The sequence below is a fragment of the Diuraphis noxia genome, unplaced genomic scaffold (assembly GCF_037042655.1).
Source record: "Diuraphis noxia isolate RWA-SAM2 unplaced genomic scaffold, SU_Dnox_SAM2 contig0004, whole genome shotgun sequence".
Taxonomy (NCBI): domain Eukaryota; kingdom Metazoa; phylum Arthropoda; class Insecta; order Hemiptera; family Aphididae; genus Diuraphis; species Diuraphis noxia.
The window spans coordinates 44,056,889-44,076,441 of NW_028301714.1; the positions used below are offsets into that span (position 1 = coordinate 44,056,889).

General features: G+C 28.1%; 4 protein-coding genes across 8 annotated transcripts; 2 read left to right on the plus strand and 2 right to left on the minus strand.

The window, feature by feature from the left end:
• The first annotated feature begins 1,933 nt into the window (after positions 1-1,933).
• Tango2 (transport and golgi organization 2) lies at positions 1,934-3,505 on the plus strand. Of its 5 annotated transcripts, none has more exons than XM_089227800.1 (6): positions 1,934-2,145; positions 2,213-2,471; positions 2,532-2,779; positions 2,844-2,965; positions 3,121-3,234; positions 3,304-3,505. In XM_089227800.1, the coding sequence occupies exons 2-6, from the start codon at positions 2,333-2,335 to the stop codon at positions 3,419-3,421; spliced, it is 741 nt and encodes a 246-aa protein (XP_089083926.1). In that variant the 5' UTR covers positions 1,934-2,145; positions 2,213-2,332; the 3' UTR covers positions 3,422-3,505. The 5 variants fall into 5 exon arrangements, with proteins under 5 accessions (XP_089083926.1, XP_089083923.1, XP_089083924.1 ...); XM_089227797.1 differs by having other exon boundaries at positions 1,944-2,145; positions 2,532-2,766; positions 2,844-3,065; XM_089227798.1 differs by having other exon boundaries at positions 1,944-2,134; positions 2,532-2,766; positions 2,844-3,065.
• A 945-nt stretch (positions 3,506-4,450) lies between these two features.
• Positions 4,451-5,738, minus strand: Trs23 (trafficking protein particle complex subunit 4-like protein Trs23). Its single transcript, XM_015521601.2, has 3 exons — positions 5,418-5,738; positions 5,012-5,290; positions 4,451-4,948 (listed from the first exon to the last, which is right to left on the minus strand). Exons 1-3 carry the CDS (start codon positions 5,590-5,592, stop codon positions 4,749-4,751), a joined length of 654 nt encoding a protein of 217 aa, XP_015377087.1. The 5' UTR covers positions 5,593-5,738; the 3' UTR covers positions 4,451-4,748.
• A 189-nt stretch (positions 5,739-5,927) lies between these two features.
• LOC107171359 (uncharacterized) lies at positions 5,928-8,220 on the minus strand. Its single transcript, XM_089227801.1, has 4 exons — positions 8,089-8,220; positions 7,900-8,025; positions 7,500-7,786; positions 5,928-6,737 (listed from the first exon to the last, which is right to left on the minus strand). Exons 2-4 carry the CDS (start codon positions 7,919-7,921, stop codon positions 6,534-6,536), a joined length of 513 nt encoding a protein of 170 aa, XP_089083927.1. The 5' UTR covers positions 7,922-8,025; positions 8,089-8,220; the 3' UTR covers positions 5,928-6,533.
• Positions 8,221-9,039: 819 nt separating this feature from the next.
• On the plus strand, positions 9,040-17,794 carry roq (RING finger and CCCH-type zinc finger domain-containing protein roquin). Its single transcript, XM_015521598.2, has 16 exons — positions 9,040-9,182; positions 9,269-9,432; positions 11,039-11,234; positions 11,305-11,714; positions 12,199-12,532; positions 12,595-12,841; positions 12,900-13,039; positions 13,112-13,235; positions 13,326-13,413; positions 13,484-13,588; positions 13,680-13,780; positions 14,928-15,401; positions 15,483-15,552; positions 15,630-15,728; positions 15,991-16,080; positions 16,879-17,794. Exons 2-16 carry the CDS (start codon positions 9,271-9,273, stop codon positions 16,972-16,974), a joined length of 2,736 nt encoding a protein of 911 aa, XP_015377084.2. The 5' UTR covers positions 9,040-9,182; positions 9,269-9,270; the 3' UTR covers positions 16,975-17,794.
• The last annotated feature ends 1,759 nt before the right edge of the window (positions 17,795-19,553 follow it).

Below are 19,553 nucleotides of genomic sequence, written 5' to 3' on the forward strand. Positions count from 1 at the left end.
GCGGTATCGATTGGCGTGGGGTTTGGAAATTTGATATCATTATTAATTATTTTTTTACCCAAAGTACTTTGCCTAAATACACCTCCATCACTATTACGACCTGGTGCACCAATGTCAACTAATAAATAGTTGTAATCGGCATCACAAACAGCAAGAAGCACTATACTATGGGCACCTTTATAGTTGTAGTACACAGACCCAGTATTAGCAAATGCCTTTTAAATATAAGTATATTTTTAATATATAAGATAATTTTAAGTAATATTATTATTTAGATAAGCACCTGGTGGACAACATGTTTTCCATCCATAGCGCCTATACAATTAGGCATGTTCCAATTATTATGGAATTCATTTGCTTTTTGTATCCAACCTTGTTTACATGGGGTAAATAAAACCTAGATTAAAGAAAAAATATATAATTTAAATTGTAAAAGATGTAAGGTTATATACGTCTATTGTCTAGCTAAAAAATAATATAAATTAATCTTAAGTTTAATTTCAAAATTGTTTTATAGAATGTTGACAACCTAAATTTCATAAACTGACAACTGTTCAACCAATGAATACATCATTTTTTTTAATGGAATATTTATACTTATAGTTTATTGTTTTATAAAATAGAATTAACTTTTAATTTCAAGACTTTCCATATTGCCAAACAACATTCTCTAACAATAATTGACACTGTTGATTCTCCTATTCGGAAAGCATACATAATACTTGACATGCTATCACCACTAGCCAAATACCTAAGCACAATTAATAATTACAAACTTTTTGAACATTAAAGTTATTTTACTGAGAGCAATATATATATAGTGATAATTTATATCTATACAATATATACAGGGTGATTCTTTAAGCATGTTCACCTTATTTTTAAGCTTTTTTTATACATTCAAATTCTGATTTCAAATTTGAGCATGTAGTTTTTGAGCTGTATAACTTTGTGTATTAAGGACAATATGTCTATGGACTATGGCAATGGGTTAGGTAGATTTGGGGCTTAGATGATTAGAACATTGATCTATCAATCAGGCACACAGCCAGTAAATTTCTATTTGGGGGCCCAACAATATTGGGCCCTTGTGTCATTTTTCATAACTATTTATTAATATATTAATATTATTCTAAGTACAAACATTTTAATAACTCAGAAACTACTTTTTAGAACTTTAATTTAACCTACTACCAATACTTAAAAATGCTAAAAATCAGAATTTGAATAAACTTAATATTAAGGGAAAAATAGGAGTGAGCATGTATAAGAAATCACAATGTATATGAAGCAATTACCTTATAGTTGCAGACAAAATTTCACCTGGAGACAAAACATCAGGTCGTGTTGGAATTCGGTATACTAATGGACCAACCATACTAAGTAAATCTTCAAAATTGGAAGAACTCATTCTCATAAAATTATGAAATTTAGCAGAATTGTTTAATTGATATTCTTTAATTAATAAAGTGTGGTGATCCAAGTTCCTTCTTTCTTGAAAAATTGGCCGCACATACCATCTCTTTTTGGAATTCCTATCAAATTAAATTTATTTTACATTTTATAATATTTGATAAATAATCAGACAAGTATTTAAAGTATAGTTATTAGATTATACACATGCCTCTTTGCCAGTAGTCTCATTGCACAAATTATTAAAACTTTTCTTCTCCACAAGGCTTTTTCATATTCATAATTACTATTCATTATAATATTATTTACAACAGAACAGTTAGCTAAATTGTTCTAATAGTATTCACTCTTCATATGTTATTCTGTGCTATTGACTTTATAATATTGTAATGTAATAATAATTATTATATTTTTAAATATCAATAACTGATAACAGATAGGTGATAAAGATGGTGTGATTGTGATAACAATAAACAAATTACCAGTTACCACTACTTATCGTTATGTTCACCTCAAAAATGAAAAATTTAGTTTTGAGAAATCACAGATATTGTTTTTCCGGAAATCACGGATCACGGATAACGGAGCAGTGTGAATCCACCTTTATACTGTTATACTAATTATAAATTAATAATACCATCACCTATGCGAACCTCACAAATCTCAAGTTCATCAAGTTTATTGATAAAAATTGAAAACTCATCACATATTATGTACTAATGTACTGTTCTAGTACGAGTATCTATTATATAAATCGAATTATATCTATTTATTTATTTTAATTATTATATCTTCTTAGGCTAGCCGTTCTTCTGGACAATGTGTTGAATATTATAATAATATTTAATAATTCTTACAAAAATACAAATGTTATATTTGAATCGATAAGACTTGGATTTCAAATACCAGGTTCATAATTATGTGTGTTATTTTCATTAGCAGTATACAACACATTGATGGCGGATATCAATTGATTATTGCATCAAACCGAGATGAATATTATAATCGTCAGACATTGCCAGCAAACTATTGGTCAGAGAACCCAGACATCATTGGAGGTAAAAAAATATCATAGTAATATTATTGTAAATAATTATAATTTGAGTTTTAAATGGCAGGACGTGATTTAATGTTATCAAATGAGGGTGGCACTTGGTTGGCTCTAAACATCCGTGGTACGTTGGCCGCTCTATTAAATGTGTTTGAATTGGATAAAGTACCAAATGCTAAATCCAGAGGCCAACTGGTTAAAAATTTTGTGAAATACAATTCTTCAGCCCTAGAATATTTGCAAGAATTGCAAGGATCGCAAGACATGTATAATGGATTTAAACTGATTACCATTACCATGAGGCAAGAGGTTAAAGTAAATAATTTGAAATAGTAATTTATTATAATATTATGTTTGTTTATTTTACCTGTGTTTGAAGCAAGTCATCTTTAGAAACATATTTCTATACCAATTTTGTACAAGATGGGGGACCACAAATGAAACGCCTACAAAATGGTGTACAAGGATTTGGAAATGGACCTTTTTTAAAAGTAGAAGCGGGTGAGAAACGTTTTAAAGACATTGTAAAGAAATATGGACATAGTCTTAATAAAGATACATTAATCGCTGAACTGCTAGGACTTTTGAAATGGGATAAGCTGTAAGAAAAACTAAAAGTTAACAAGAAATCAAAACTAAATTTATACCTTTTATAGACATTATCCTGATGAAGAGTTGATCAAACGGACACCAAAATTTCCTGGAACCGATGACCAGAAGAAATTTAGTTCCATTTTTGTAGAAATGCCAACTCGTCAATATGGTACTAGGTAAATTGTTGTAATTATATAATTTAATTATAGTATAAGACTTTTAATTAAAAACGCATTTTATTTTAGAACTCACACAATAATACTAATAGACTATGATGGAAAAGTAGAATATAATGAATGGACTAAGTCTGGTTCTATTTGGAATTATCAATGTTATATGACTGAACTAAAATGTGAAATATAAAATATGTACTGAATATGTAGTATGTACTATATTGTGTTACTTTACATGTTCTTTAGAATAAATAAAAAATATAAGTAATTTTTAGTTTAAAATATTATTGAATATAAATACATAATATACTATTAAAGAGGGGCTAATTGGAAGGTATGAGGCTCCAAATTCTATAATGCTAAACTAATAGTAATGACCAGGATTCATAACTTATAGTTATAAAAAAGGTTATCAGCCCAATAATATGCTTTTAAAATCATTTATATAAGTATTTAAACATGCGTTTAAAATATTAAAATATGGAGAAAATAAATTGAATAATATTCCATCAGAATTATTTATTATTATGTTGTGACTTGTGGTACTGCAATGTTTTAAAGGATACAGTACTGAAATGGACACTAAAAAGCAAAATAGTTTTTAATTCTTGAAATATGCTACAGTATGGACATAAAATTTTGTAAGTAACTATATTAGTTTATGAGTATGCAAAAAAAAATTATTTTTAAGTTAGAAAATATTTTTATAATATTATGTTAGTTTATTTGGTGGTGGTATTCAAATATTTTGAAGACAGTACTGAAATAGACCAAAATAGCTTCCAAATGCGCAACATAAAATTCCTTATTTAGTTTTCCGAAAAAAATGTATAACTTAAAGGCATTTTAGGACCTAAAAAAAAATTATATATTATTTCCTTGTATAATATAAAATATTAGTATAGCCATTGCCATTTCATTATTTAATATTTATATTCCTAAATATGATGTGCTGCAGAATCAATAAAATAAATACATATATTTTTTTTTATATAATATGTGATAAAATTATTTAGTACCTAGTATAAAGCAGTAAAAGAATAATAGTCTTTTCAATTGTATATGATAATGTAAATCTACCGCAGGCTAATGATCTTGTTGTTGAAGCCTTATTATCAATAAAAAATAAAAAAAATTAAAAATCACATGAGTGAAGGTTATATCACAATAAATTATTGAAAATAATGTGTAGTTGGTAAATTAAATATTATTCATAGTGTTTACAATAAAATTAGTGTTTTTTAATAATTTAAAAAAAATCATTTAAACTTTATTCATAAATGATATCTTAACAATGTTGAATATTGAGCTTAGGCTTATTATAATATTACAATGTTTAAATTTAAATTTAAAAGATTTGATTACAAATAATTCAATTATAGTTATAAACCTATTGTATTTAAATAATTTGCAGTAATGCTATAAAAAATATGATATTGGCTATACATTTTAGTTTTGAATACAAAGGGTTTGGTGAAATATAAATAAATATATGTAAAAACAAAGTGCTTATTAAATTAAATACTATTTATACCATTTTTATCTGCTTGTTCCAAAAGTGCTTGCAAATTAGTATCAAACAATTCACATCTAATAGGCATTTCTAAGGAATAAAATGGATTCTTTAGAGCAAAGTCGGCGTATATCTCATAAATTTTTTTTAAAAGTTGTTCAAGGCCTACGTGTGTTGGATCAGCAATTACCATAAATTTCACTCCTAAAATATACAATTTTTAGTTTACCAATGAAGTTTATTAATTTAGATAATTGTATTCAATACCAGTCAGAGTTTGAAAACATTGTAGTTTAAATGTATCAGCTTCTAAAGTTTCAATTCCAGAACTCCTGGGTTCTGGACTCAATTGTGATGCAATAGCAAATAATGGATAAAACATGCTGGCTAAGAATATCTTTTCATTGATAGTCATTTTTGGCCGACCAAATTTTAAATTAAGTGGGTAATTAGTAGCATCATCTAACATCTCTATTGCATCTTTGCCATCTTCTAGTTTTCTACCAGAAACAGGAACTCCGTTGATTGCTAATAATACATGACCAACTGAAAATACAAAAACACATGTTAATCTGAAACGTCTTGAACAGTTCATATTGATTTTTGAATATTTATTTAATTTTATAAATATATGTTAACATGATATTTTAATAATCTTTGATAAGCACAGTACCTTTGATGTTGTCTCGTTGACCAAATGAAACTAATAGTCTGTTGTTTTCACAAGTTAGTTTTAGATCTAGTGGATAACCAAATGTCTGTTCGGTTTCGATTTTGGGCACATTGTAATCGTAGTTGAATATTAGCCCCCCTGATTTTGATACAATGTACACACCATAGATTCCCATTGTTATGTGTTCAAAATATATTCTTCATTTCATTGTGTTAATTTTAATAAATACACCTTTTATTTAGAATTAACACTATAATATAAGAATAGACAATTATTATGGAATGTACCAACTACCAAAGAGCAAAAAATGAAGAAATTGAATGGATTAAGATAAAATATACATAGTATAGTAATAATAATTAATATTAAATTTTAATTTAAGAAAATGTATTGTAAAGGAACCCAATTTAAATTTTTAATCAATTTGTAGTGTTCGTCCTCACAGAATACAGATTAGGTGTCATGTCACTCATATTGTGAATATTGTGATATGATAATACATATGGTCTTCGTTCCCTACAGCAAGCTCAGCTGATACCAATAACAGTTGATAACACTAGACATACTCTAAGATCATAAATCATATCATATTATTTTATTTTCATACCACTCCGCGGCTCCAATATCCCATTGAAGGTTGAACTTTACTGTCTGACGTCGGAACAGCCCAAACAGGTGGTGGGTAACGATTGGACTGCCTTATTTTCTAACTTTAAGCCATGATTTAACGATCTTAATAACCGACAACCACCGTGTTTCTAGTGGTAATAGGCAGAGGCGTAGGTGCATAGCTAAGGGAGCTAAAGGCTCCCCCATTGTGTTAATTTTTGCTTATATTAAACAAATTATTTCACAAAAACCTTATAGCCCCCTCCCTCAATGCAAAATTCTTGACTATGCCACTGCATATTATACCTATGACAACCATGGTTTATATGCACTTTTACTCATCCACGTGATTCTTTTTTCCATTTAACACTGTCTAAATTTGGTGAAATAAAGAGCATGTGCTCTTTCTTGATACTTAACAAACACTTCAATGTAGATATAGAATCTTCATAAGTCTGCTGGATTTCATTGCTTCCACCAAGAATTTTCAATGACATTGTACAATTTTCATAAAAATGACAACAGTTTTGTTGAGTTTTTCCAGGAATACCTACCAAGATCATTTAATAAGTCATAAAAATGTTTAGCAAACATTTCTATAAATTCTTCTAGTAATTCATTATCACAATCTTTTCGAGATTTTGAATTGGCTTCTAGTGCACTGATGACTAGAGTGTGGATTTTTATCGAATTATGCCATATAATATGCAGCTAAAATCATGAAAATATGTAAAAAATATGCAGTCAAAATCATGAAAATATGTAAAAAATATGCAAACCTTTTTATTTATTTAAAATTTACAGTAAAACTTATAATAATTAATTATTGAAATACTTAATTAAAAAAATTAAGGGAATTTTCTCAAAACCTTAATTTATTTTTAAAATTTTATTCATTATTAAAATGAATAATCATATGCATTTCAAGTTTTTGATAAACATCTAAAAAAATATATAGATTAATATTATAATCAGTTAAGCTGTGTGTTTTATTCTACTGTAGGAATAGGAAATATGATTTTTTGTTTAGAAAATTAACAGTCCATTTTTACAGTCAATATTGTAATCAAAGTCTGGATATACATAAACATTTAAAATATTGTTATTTTATAAATTATATAATTTACTTTATCAAAACAATAACAAAAATAAAAAGCTATAAAAAATAATAAGTATTAGTTATGTGATATTATTTTAAATCCACTTGAGATTCAATAATCTACAGTAAGAATAATAGTACCAGTAATAGTAATAGTAACAGTATAATATTAATAGGTATTACTGTTTATAATTTTACCAAGTAATTTTTAAGTAGATAGTAATTAAAAACATAAATATCATTATAAATATTACATATGAAAAGTAATATGGCTAACATAAAAAATATCTGTTTTACATAGTGGCCACAAGAAATAGATTCATGGTTGCTTAAAAAAATAACTTGGATTTTTTTATTACAATATATATAGGTACCTGTTGAATAGCTGCTTTATATGATTGAGTATGCATCATATTGTTACTCTGAGAAACTGCAAGTATATTATTAGGGACAGATATTTGGATAGGTTGTACTGCCGGTCTGATATAGTCTGGTTGACTTTCGATTAATGACTTAAAAGCCAAACACAAATCTGCTTTTGTAATATCGGTGGTAGTTATTAAGCCTTTTACAACAAAAACTTTAACAACCCAAGTTATTTGTACTTTTTTATTGGACAATACCCGCACAATAAGTTGAGACAACAGTAATAACTCGGCATCTAGAACATGTTTTTGAACTTTAACTTAATATAAGGAATAAAATGCGAAAGATTTTTTCGATTTGAAGGGGAACATATAAGGAATATAAAATGAAAAAAAAACCCATACTCACAGCGTCTGTTAACACCATACATAAGTTTCAAACATATAACTAAACAATTATTCTACATACATAAACAGTTTATTTTTTAGTTGCATTAATTGTCTCATCATAAGCTCTTATTGTTTTTATAAAGATCTGTGTTACAGTTATAACATTATTAATGCTACATATAATTTAAGATGTTACCTATTGCTTTACCTTCTCTGGTATTTACAGAGATTCCACCACCGTGGTAGACAGATCGAACGATTTTGCATAATTAATTTGTTTCGATCCCGTCCAGAAATTGTTTCAATAACCGTTTCTCACAATCAGAAGCCATTGGAATGGCAGAGGTAGAGACTATTCTATTCACACACTATACAGTATACACGTCCAACGTGATACCACAGAATATATGAAATATATTATACTATTTCATATGAAATACATTTCAAAATATTTGTCATGAGAGTATCATATCATGATTTATAGTAAATAAATAGCTAATACTAAATTATGCTATGAGACAAAATATCTATGCGGTGCTTAGAGGTTTTGAACGCGCCACACATCGAAACCGTTAGCTCGCGGGCACTTTCGACGGTTGCCACCTTACAACTTAACTTATATGCAATATAAGCTCTACGTCTACAACACCCACCATCTGACGTTCGATCTATAATGCCTGCCGCCCAGTATGAGTGTGTGTGAGTGTGATCGTGATAACGACGTAGTCGACGTACACCAAGTCGACATTCGACAACGTCGTGAGATCATAATAGATGACGACACAATGTGAAAATACGTACGAAACTACGAAAACGGTGTGTAAATAGAACTCGGCGAGGTGAATACTTGATAGCGATTATATTGTTCAATTATTGTTGTTGACTTGTTGTCATTACTCATAGCTCATAAGTCACAGTGGCGTAGTGCCCGTAATAGTGAGTGGCAGTGAGATAAAAGAAGAGAAGAAATAAAATAATAAAAAAACCTTTGCACTTTCCATCGCTCTTACCTTTTGACGTTCATCGGTATTAATTGCGTATTTCCCATGTAAAAATAAACTCATCGTCGTCGTCGCAAAGGAGAAGAAACCTTTCTGCTGTCTGCGATTGAATCGCTACCCAAGGTTCTTCATATATAATCATATCTTCGTCGTTGGGTACGTCTACACCACCACCAACAATCGACCATCCCGTCTAATCGTCTAAAGCAGTTTTGATCTGTTTTTCGCGACCTCAATGGTCGAGTGTCGCAAGTCCGTCCATAATATAAAATTCAAGACAAAACGACTAAGTGAACAACAGGTAAGAGATTTTTTAAGTGGTTCCCAACAATTGTGTGTGCGTAGTCGTTTATTGGCGCTCACTTAAAAATATATATTTGTTCTCAGTTATGCCTATTCAAGCTCCGCAGTGGACCGATTTCCTGGCATGCCCAGTATGCTGTAATGGTTTTGACATCAAGACCCGACATCCCATTAGTTTGGGATGCGCTCACACGGTGTGCAAATCATGCCTGTCAAATCTACCAAAAAAACAATGCCCATTTGATCAAGTGAGTTTGCAATTGTTTGTTTATTATGTTGACATTGTTTTCGATTTATGAATTTTGTTTTAAGTATGATTTATTTAATTATATATCAAAAGATTTTTAAATGTCACTCTTAAGCTTTTTACTATCTAACTTCTACATCAGTACTCGAGTTTAATGAATTGTTAAAGATAATGTTAATATGTATTATTAATGTTGAGTACATTTGAGTTTAAAATGATAGTTGGGCTATGGTCCATTACATCAGTTTATATATAAATATATAAATTGCACTTGATTTTATCAGTCTTTGTTTAACACATTTGTTACAAAAAAGTAGGTATGGTAAATGATATTCTGATTTGTTATAAATTGTGAATATCAGCTGCCTTTTTGTTTATTTCAGTTTGTGTATAATATACTAAACGTATTATGCAAAAATAATTATGAATTATGTGGCCAAATATTTTTGTTTACATAGTATTAATGTGAAGTGTTCCACCAGATATAGAACCTAACAATACATTTGAATAAAAACTGAAAATTTTCTTAGAATTAATATATTAACCAAGTATCTATTGAGATATAGTTTAAATGATATCACACAAACTCATATTGAGTATAATAATGGTGAATATTGAAAATAAGTTAGTATTAATAAATATACTTTGTTCTTTCCGTATGTTATTATTTAAATTTAAATAATTTAACTATTCAAGTTTAAAAATATAACAATTCTAATCTACATGCCTAATTAAAACTAAGGTTTATACTTAAAATACATTTTTTTGCTCTATTAATCTTAAAATTTAAATTTGTTTATAGTAATAGTTAGTTATTATTCTTATCCAAAACTCTTTCTATTTGTTAGATATCTACCTATTCCCTATATTATATTAATTTAGATGTGTTTTATTTTTAAAAATCCTTTTAATTCTTTCTATGATTTGAAAAGCTTAGTCATCAAGTAAATGTCTTTATATCTTTGTATTTGAAAGCATTGAATCTATTGAATGTTGATTATGAATATTAAGGTGTATTCTTTATTAGTTATATTTTCTTTAATTCGTGAAGATAATTCTAAAAATAATGAAGCTCTGTGTGTCTTCTCTTTTGTTATTAAATGGATCTTTTGTTTGTTTGCCTCAGTGTATAAAATAAGTATGTCACAAATTAGTATTTGTACCTATTATACTCATCATTATTTTATAAAATATTTATTTTTACATAAGACCATGTAGATAATTATTTATTTATTTTTAATTAAATTATAATACAGCATTGGTAACTTTATGTTCAAGAAGAAAAACAATATATATAATTTTGAAGTATTAAAAACCAATTTAGTGTTACCGTATTTGAAGGACAATTTTTTGTATAATAAATAACAAATACAATTTGGTGAATACTTCATAATATATTCTCATATTTGATTTTAGTGAACAAGTAATAAATTATTGTTGTAAAATTAAAATTTTAGTTATTTAAGTTATCAAAAAAAAAAAATTTACCTTAAGTCATTAGAATTAATTTTTGTATTTGATACAAATTGTTATAATTTTTGTTTTGTTTTGGGTACAATTTGTTTAGTTAAATACATTTTTATTTATTAACATTTTTTTTTTTACAGAATTTAATAAACATAGAAATTGATCAACTTCCAATAAATTATGCTCTACTTCAGTTGGTGGGAGCATCAATACCAAACACTGAAAACATTCCAAAATCCATGTTAAAGAATATGTCATCTGATGAACGGCTGCTATATAATAAATCAAAAAAATGTGTGGAACATTTAGCATTATACCTTAAATCATTTGCAACTGGTATATATATATTTTTAATTTGATACACTACAATTTTTAGCACATATAAATATTTTAATTAACTTATTAGGTGGTGGTCAATCAACAAGTTCTGGACTTTCGCGACCTATGCAGCGTAAATTGGTGACTCTAGTTAACTGTCAACTTTTAGAAAACGAAGGTCGTATGAGAGCCATAAGAGCAGCTAGATCTCTAGGTGAGCGTAGTATGACAGAACTTATACTCCATCATCAAAGTGCTCAACAACTGTCTACAAATTTATGGGCTGCTGTTCGAGCTCGTGGTTGTCAGTTTTTGGGACCAGCAATGCAGGAAGAAGTTTTAAAATTGGTACTACTAGCTTTGGAGGATGGTTCTGCATTATCTAGAAAAGTCTTAGTAATGTTTGTTGTTCAACGATTAGAACCACATTTTCCTCAAGCATCTAAAACTAGTATTGGCCATGTAGTTCAACTACTTTACAGAGCTTCATGTTTTAAGGTATGTTCATTGCTTATTATTTGAGCAAAAGTTAATACCTATTACAAATGTTAGCTTATACTTAGTATTGAATATTAGGAACCATGTTTTAAGTACTGGAAATAAATGTTAGTTATCATCCCCTGTAACATAAAAACATGAAATAATATTTTTAAATTTAAAATAATTTGTTCCATAATTTTGTATCATATTTAAAAAACAGAAATACATTTTATATAAAAGTACTGGTTTCTTCATATTAAAATTGAATGTTGGGTTTCTCAGATATACTTGTAATTTTTGATGTAAAGTATTCTTTTATAGTTAGTCTTACTGGTTATAGACATTAATTATCATTGTAATTCATAAATTAAAACGTATGCTTAATATAAATTATGTATTTTATAATATTTTGTTTAGTCTATTTGTGTTATCTAAGTTTCAAATTATTTGTATTTATGATATTATTAGTTTTGACTTTTTATCGTATAAATAATTTTATTAGGTTTCTAAGCGTGATGGTGATTCTTCATTAATGCAGTTGAAAGAAGAGTTTCGTACTTATGAGAGTTTAAGACGTGAACATGATGCCCAAATTGTAGAAATTGCTACTGAAGCCGGACTTCGCATAGCACCTGACCAATGGTCAGCACTTCTTTATGGTGATTCAGCTCACAAATCACACATGCAAAGTATTATGGATAAGTTACAAAGTCCTCAGTCGTTTTCACAATCTGTCCAGGAACTTATTATAGCTTTACAGCGAACTGGTGATCCAGCTAAATTATCATCGTTAAGATCAAATTTTGAACTTTTGGCTGCAGTTGACCCTAATCCTAGTGAGATTTATGCTTATTTTGAATATTTGAATCCACTATAATTTAAATTTTATTCAACATAGGTCTGGAATGGTGTACTTGGGAAAAATTGCATTCTGTTCTTGAAAGTGCTAGAATAGTAGTAGCAGGTTTGACTGATTTTGTCAAGTCCCATGGAAATACTAATAAAGGATTAAAAAACGAATCTATACAAAACCAAACAAATGTACCTAGGTATAAAGTCAGCTTATGCCGAGACTTAATGATGCGAGGTACATGTCCAAGAGGTGGTGGTTGTACATTTGCTCATTCAGAAGAAGAATTAGAAAAGTAAATATTACTCTACATATTTAGGTATTCATATGTATAATTCTTATTTTATTCTTAGATATAGGAATAAGAACCGGAAGAACAGTCGATTAGCACCAATGATTGTTGATCATGATTATTTGACAAATAAACCAAATTTTATGCCAAAAGAACAGTTTGATTTTATCCATAATAAAAAACCAATGATGTTGCCTGAAAGTACCATCTTAAAATATTTTAATTTTTAATATATGTTTGTGTTTTTTCTTTAATTGCCTAAACACTTTTCAGATACTCAAGAGTTAACTCCTATTCCTGTAGAACATTCATATATTGTACCAGCTGGTCAGAATTATTATCAGAATAGTCAACAACAAATATATCCTGTAGGACAATATGGTCATGAAATGTATGGGTAAGAATTATTAATAAATAATATTTAATTGATGCCTCATTTAGTGATATTGAGTTTGAAAACAAAATTAATGTACAAATATTTATCTAGTCCTGGACCACATCCACATGGTATGCTAATAAATCCAAACAATAAAATGTATATGGATCAAAACATTCCTGGCCATTCTAATAAAATGGTATGAAATGAATTGTGCACTATATTATAGTAAATTGTAATGTTTCATGTTAAAAAATACTTTGTCTTAGAAAAATTTATCGTCAAGTTTAATGTCCCTTCAGAATCGCAAACAAGAACTTATGGGGCAAATAGACAGGGTAATGACAGCATGTTCTATTACACCGGATCAAATGGTATGTTATTTTTTTTTAATCACATAAAATCAATAGAGAAGCAAACAGTTACTATTATAATTACTCAATAAATGCCTGTCTCATATTAAAGGATTTTGATCGTTATTCAATGTGGGATAATGGATTATTTCACACTAAAACAGGACTGCCTTCTCCAGTCAATATTCAAACTGGACGACCCATGTTAATCAGGTAAGAAAAATATATGTTTATTCATTTGTACAATAATTTTCACATTTATATTATATAACTATTACCTATACATTTGTTGGGTTCTGATTCTTGCATTTTTTAACATTTATCAGTGATTGACATGGTTTTAATGCTATTTCATCAGATGAATAATATAATTTCATCTTAATGGGATTTTTAAGCATTTCAAAACGTTCATTCCATATGCATTTCTTGTGATTGACCTATTTTTAAAATTTTTATTAAAGTTTGATGACAATTAACTTTTATATTTATATTTTTACAATTGAAAAATAATTCTTTACTACTCAAAAAATGAATCCAAAAATTACTTTTGTTTTGGTTTTTCTTAATTAACCTCCAAGAATTGAGCTTATTGAGGCTAGTTTTTGTAGAAGCCAATAGTTTATTTGCACTTGGATTGTTCATAATTTCTTTTCAATTAAAACAAGTAGTTAAATAAAGAAATGTAGAACATAATTTTAATTACATTTTTGAGTAACTAAAAAGATAAATGTATGGTTACTAATGTTACTACTGTCTATTAGTAATAGCCATTATATTATATTTTTTATTTATTTATTATAAATGAAAATGACATATTTACAATTATATTTATATATAGGATTTCTTTAAAAAATCAGTTATTTCTAGAGAAGTCAATGTGTTATTATTGCCATATCATATGAATTAATTATATTATAATTATATTAATTTAAAATGTAGTTAAATGAAATATATTCCATGTTCTTTGTTATTATTTTTCTCAAATTACACAATTGTAGAAATGTTGTTAACCATGTATATTAGGTAAATAGTGGCATAATAATGAGCGTGTGTTGAGGGAGAAGGTACTAAGGTAACTTTACTCTGTTCTACCAGAGAACATATTGTGACTCAACCAAAATCAGTTTTTCTATGCATCTATATTCTACATGCGACACCATGCCATAAGGTAATTGGTGTTTCGGTAGAATGATGACGCACGGAAAAACTCAAAACCAATATGTTAATCTTTTGTCAAACAGAGTATAATTCTGCTAATACCAACGTCTAAGTATGCTATTATTTGTAAAAAATGAAAAAACTATTTTTAATATCATACCTAAAAGTTTTCAATAAGTATTAAAATCCATGTTTTTGACAGGTCTGATTCAATATTGGCAGATCCAGATGAATTTGTGCCATTTGAGTTGGCTGTTAATGGAAAGTATGGACCTATTGGGGGTAATGGTAGTAATCCTGGAGCACCTCCTCCGCCTCCACAATCATCAACAGTAGTCAACAACAACCAAGCAATTGGAGCAAAGAATGGCAAATCATTGCGTAGACCATGTACATTGTCAATACCAGCACCAGCTGCTGCTGCTGCTGCTCAAGCCCAATTTTTCAGCTCTACAACTACTACGACCATAACCACACCATTAGGTACACTTCGTGGGGCACGAAACAGTCCAGTAGCCGCATCTTGGTACTTCAATTCACCTCAAGGTTACCCAGCCGCTGCACATATTGTTGCGTCACCTGTTGGTGCAATTGGACAGAGTTATATCACTATACATAGTCCAGCTGGTATCATGGAACCACCAAACTTTTTTGGTAGTCATAAAGCTCCCAAAAGGTCAGTAATTAATAGATTATTAATGATATTAATAGTTGTTGGTATTGTTACAGTGTATGATCACATATTTTATCATTACAGCTTAATAGCAGAATCACATAAAATGAAAAACCAATTGAAAAATTTGGAAAAAAAAATCAATGATCTTAAAGTAATGTCCTTCTCAACATTTTTTTACATTTGTATTAGCAATAGTAGCAATGTCATCCTAATTAATTCTTTTTATAGCTTGCTACTCATAATGTGGCCGCTAAAGAAACCGATAAATTGACTGAAGAACTGGCGCAAATCGAAAGAGACATTCAAACAAAAGAACAACAATTTTTGGTGAGTTTTATTTTTTACATTGAGTTGAAGTCCTCACATAGTATAATATTAAAATTAGTCCAAGAAGCATTAATAATTTTTGAAGTTCTTAAAACTTTAAATGTATATAGAACAATACCACTAATAATTTATATTATTTAGATTTAGGTTTAGGTTATGTTAAACTATAAAATGTCTAGCATTTTTAATTGAATTTGTCAGCTCTACATTTAAATTAATCAGTTAATCAACAATAGTATAATTGCTTCATTTTTATTTTAAGACACAATGGCATTCTGAAACAGCCACAATAACCACTTGGGGCGATGGTATCTGGTCAAGTACAACTTCTACTGGGTTTACCACTCAACAAGTAAGTTATTAATGGGGCTCATAAGTTCATGCACTAAAAATTGGCAAAATATGCATTGAAATAAGCACTAAAAAATTCAGAAATATACATTTATATGCACTAACATTTTTAAATTATGCTCTTAAAATATGCATAATGCAAAAAAAAAAAAATCATAAGCAAATATTGAAAAAATTATATATATTTATTAATTGGTTATTTTTATAAATTAAATAACACTCATTGTAAATAATTCATATACCTTGTAGAATTCAAAAGTTTGTCATCTTTACCAATTTTAATTAATGTTTGATTATTTTTACAAATATTAATTGTTAGATTTTCAAATGTAGGTACTTTTACTGTGGAGGATGGTAGTGGTAACAATAACATTGTTTCCTTGGTACTGCGTAAGATACATAAAACCGATATAGTCGTACAAGGATAAAAATAAATTGAAACAAATACTATAATTTTGAAAACGGGAAAGTAAATTAGAAAAAAAAAAAATTAGATATTGATTTGTTTAAACATCTTATTTTATGAGATAACATGCACTAATTACTAAATTACTAAAAAATAAACATGCAAACACGTGCACTGTTAAACTTTACATTTTTATTATTAATTTTATTATCAAACAGATTTGTATCTCAGTTAGTATGTTTTCCTGTGTTACAAGAAAAACATGCAAATGCATGAACTTACAAGTCCTGGTTATTAATTATTATTTTAATTTGTTTAATATGTGTTATATTAAAATATATTTATAAGTATAATCTTACAAAAATTAATTTTATTTTTATTTCTATTCCATAGGACGACGCTTACAACAGTAATGGTGTAAAACAAGCTGAATTAAAATGGGATGGTGGTGAAAAGAAATCAGAAATATCTGTGGTAGAAGAAGCTTAAAGTCATAGTATTAATCTTGGTGCACCATATCTTAACTATTGTAATAATATATTATTCATAATATATTTGTACTTCGTGAATTTTACCATTTTTTTCGCCAAACAACACAATGCTTTATAATTATTTGGAATAATGTGATATTTGTATTATTATTATAGTTATTATTTTTAATAATGTTTATGTTTTTTTGTAGGTTGTAGGACATGACATTTTATTCTTGTATTTTATTATTATTTTTTTTAACGGTCAATAATTAGACCAAAAAACAATGAACACATTTAATTAACTCTTGTATAAGTAACAATAATTTGTTACAATATTTTGTGATTTATTTCTTTTTTTTTTAATCATTATGTTATAATATTTAATTTTAAATTACAAATATGCAACTGAACTAAAATTCTCATAGTTACCATAATGTTTATTGCGATAAGTGTTTATTATATTATATCCTATTTTAATATATTGTCAAATTATATTATCATGTTACACATGAGTTATTGTTATCTAGGAATATTATAATAATTGTATTTTTTTTATGCTATGGCTATATTGTAAAACTTTATTAACTACGCGATTATATTAATCTACTACATATGTTGAGGGTAAAATTATATTAGTTATTTTATTTTATACAAAACTTTTATTATGTAAAATTATTAATCGGTGGTATCGGTATCTTAACACTTATATAAATATTTATTATTATTGTTTTTTATATAATATATATATAAATTATATTTAATACACTTAATCTTATTTTATATATCATATTATGAAACATATTGATTTAAAAATTAATAGAAGTGGTTGTATTTGTTTAATGTCGTTTATTTGCATATTAAATATTCTATATCAGGGGTGGCCATTAAAACTACTAGTATCTAGGTGGCTACTAGTATCTTTATTTGTAAGTTGAAGTTACCATAATTGTTTATTTAAGTTACGTGTTGAGTATATGACTGTATTAGTGTATAGCATAAAGTAAAAATCAATAAATGATGACAGTAGAGGAGTAGTAATGTTCACATAGAGCCTCCTCTGCTGTTGGTTTTAACAGAAAAACAAAAAAGAAAGAAAGAAAAAAGCACAGCACGGTTAAGCCCTTATATTTTAATCCAGCATGGCCCTGGTACAATATGTTGGGAGAAAGCCCAGTCCAAAGTTTTTGTAGTTTGATTTAAGGAAATTAAATTTCGACACGGCCCATAACTTTTATTTCAAGAAAATCTGGTTGGGCCGATTCTGGACCGGTCTGGGTAAGCTCGGCTGGTGCAGGTATTTAGTGGCCACTAAGCTTAATTTTGCGAGCCGGATTTTAATTCCAAGTTAATAATTCAAAGCGAGCCACGTTGTTAAGGTATGTGTATAAACTATGAAATAAACTATAAAGACACATTTTTTATTTTATAAAAGATTAAGAAAATTTATTTTTACAATACATAGACCCATTGGCGTGTGCACGAAGGGGGCAGGGCGGGCAGCTGCCCCTCCTGCGGGCTAATTTTTTTCTACTAAATAAGGCTTTAAAAAAAAAGCATTATAATATAATTTTATATTACAACGAGTCAATGAATAATATATTGTAAATATTGAGTATACGGCGCACGATAATTTTGTGTTGTCAAAGTTCAACTTTGTTCAAACCACAAGCGATCCGCGTTGATAATGTATGTTAATAGATACGCGGAAATAATACTAATAACCAAAATAATATTCAATTATATATTATAATATTATATAGTATATAATATATTTAATATACTATATATTATTAATAATACTGTATATAATATATACATTCTGCAGCTCCCCCTGTCAGCAAGATCTGCGCACGCCTATGCATAGACCATTACTATTCAGGTTATATTTTTGTATAGGTATAATATGATAAAGATAATATAGATGGTTTTATCTTATTATCTGCCATATATGACTTACATTATGAATGCTTTGATTTTTTTTGGACATAATTATCATAATATATTACACCAATTATACTTTTATTTTTTTTTTAAAATATTATGTCATAATATTAATATATTATATTATATTATATAATTTTATGAATACTTTTATTTTATTTACGACCAATATTAATATAAGAACGACAATTTTATTTATACTAGAAAATACCTACATAATATTGTGATGATGATGTTTATATACTATTACTATATATAGACATATAATATATAATATATATATGTAATATATACATTATTGTATGGCCGCAATTCGTACGTATCTTTCATAAATCCGGGCCGCAACTCGTACGTACCTCTCATAAACCCGGGCCGCTACTCGTACGTACCTCTCATAAACCCGGGCCGAAACTCGTACGTTATTTAGGGTTTGGGCCGCAACTCACCAACACTGGTTAAAAATTAGGAAATTGGTCAGGTGTAATATTTAAATCTTTTTTTTTTTTAAATAATTTCCTCAGTGATATTTAAATATTTTCACCGATTGTCAGGTACGATGACCTGTAGGTACTATAGAAACTATGAGTGTGAGGGTGTAAAGCGTAGAGAGAGATAGTGTTAGTGTGTGTGTGAGAAAGAGGAAGGGGGTAGAGA

What these genes read in the sequence shown, in the direction of transcription:
- Tango2 (XM_015521599.2), top strand. Translation starts at nt 2,333, where the DNA reads ATGTGTGTTATTTTCATTAGCAGTATACAACACATTGATGGCGGATAT. An exon ending in CTGATTACCATTACCATGAG is followed by an intron (nt 2,767 to 2,843) that starts GCAAGAGGTTAA and finishes CTGTGTTTGAAG; the next exon opens with CAAGTCATCTTTAGAAACAT. An exon ending in CTTTTGAAATGGGATAAGCT is followed by an intron (nt 3,066 to 3,120) that starts GTAAGAAAAACT and finishes TACCTTTTATAG; the next exon opens with ACATTATCCTGATGAAGAGT.
- roq (XM_015521598.2), top strand. Translation starts at nt 9,271, where the DNA reads ATGCCTATTCAAGCTCCGCAGTGGACCGATTTCCTGGCATGCCCAGTA. An exon ending in TATGGTCATGAAATGTATGG is followed by an intron (nt 13,236 to 13,325) that starts GTAAGAATTATT and finishes ATATTTATCTAG; the next exon opens with TCCTGGACCACATCCACATG. An exon ending in CTATTACACCGGATCAAATG is followed by an intron (nt 13,589 to 13,679) that starts GTATGTTATTTT and finishes CTCATATTAAAG; the next exon opens with GATTTTGATCGTTATTCAAT.
- Trs23 (XM_015521601.2), bottom strand. Translation starts at nt 5,592, where the DNA reads ATGGGAATCTATGGTGTGTACATTGTATCAAAATCAGGGGGGCTAATA. An exon ending in TCAACGAGACAACATCAAAG is followed by an intron (nt 5,291 to 5,417) that starts GTACTGTGCTTA and finishes TTGTATTTTCAG; the next exon opens with TTGGTCATGTATTATTAGCA. An exon ending in ATGTTTTCAAACTCTGACTG is followed by an intron (nt 4,949 to 5,011) that starts GTATTGAATACA and finishes TGTATATTTTAG; the next exon opens with GAGTGAAATTTATGGTAATT.
- LOC107171359 (XM_089227801.1), bottom strand. Translation starts at nt 7,921, where the DNA reads ATGTATGGTGTTAACAGACGCT. An exon ending in GTATGGTGTTAACAGACGCT is followed by an intron (nt 7,787 to 7,899) that starts GTGAGTATGGGT and finishes AACATGTTCTAG; the next exon opens with ATGCCGAGTTATTACTGTTG. An exon ending in ATAAAGCAGCTATTCAACAG is followed by an intron (nt 6,738 to 7,499) that starts GTACCTATATAT and finishes TCATGATTTTAG; the next exon opens with CTGCATATTATATGGCATAA.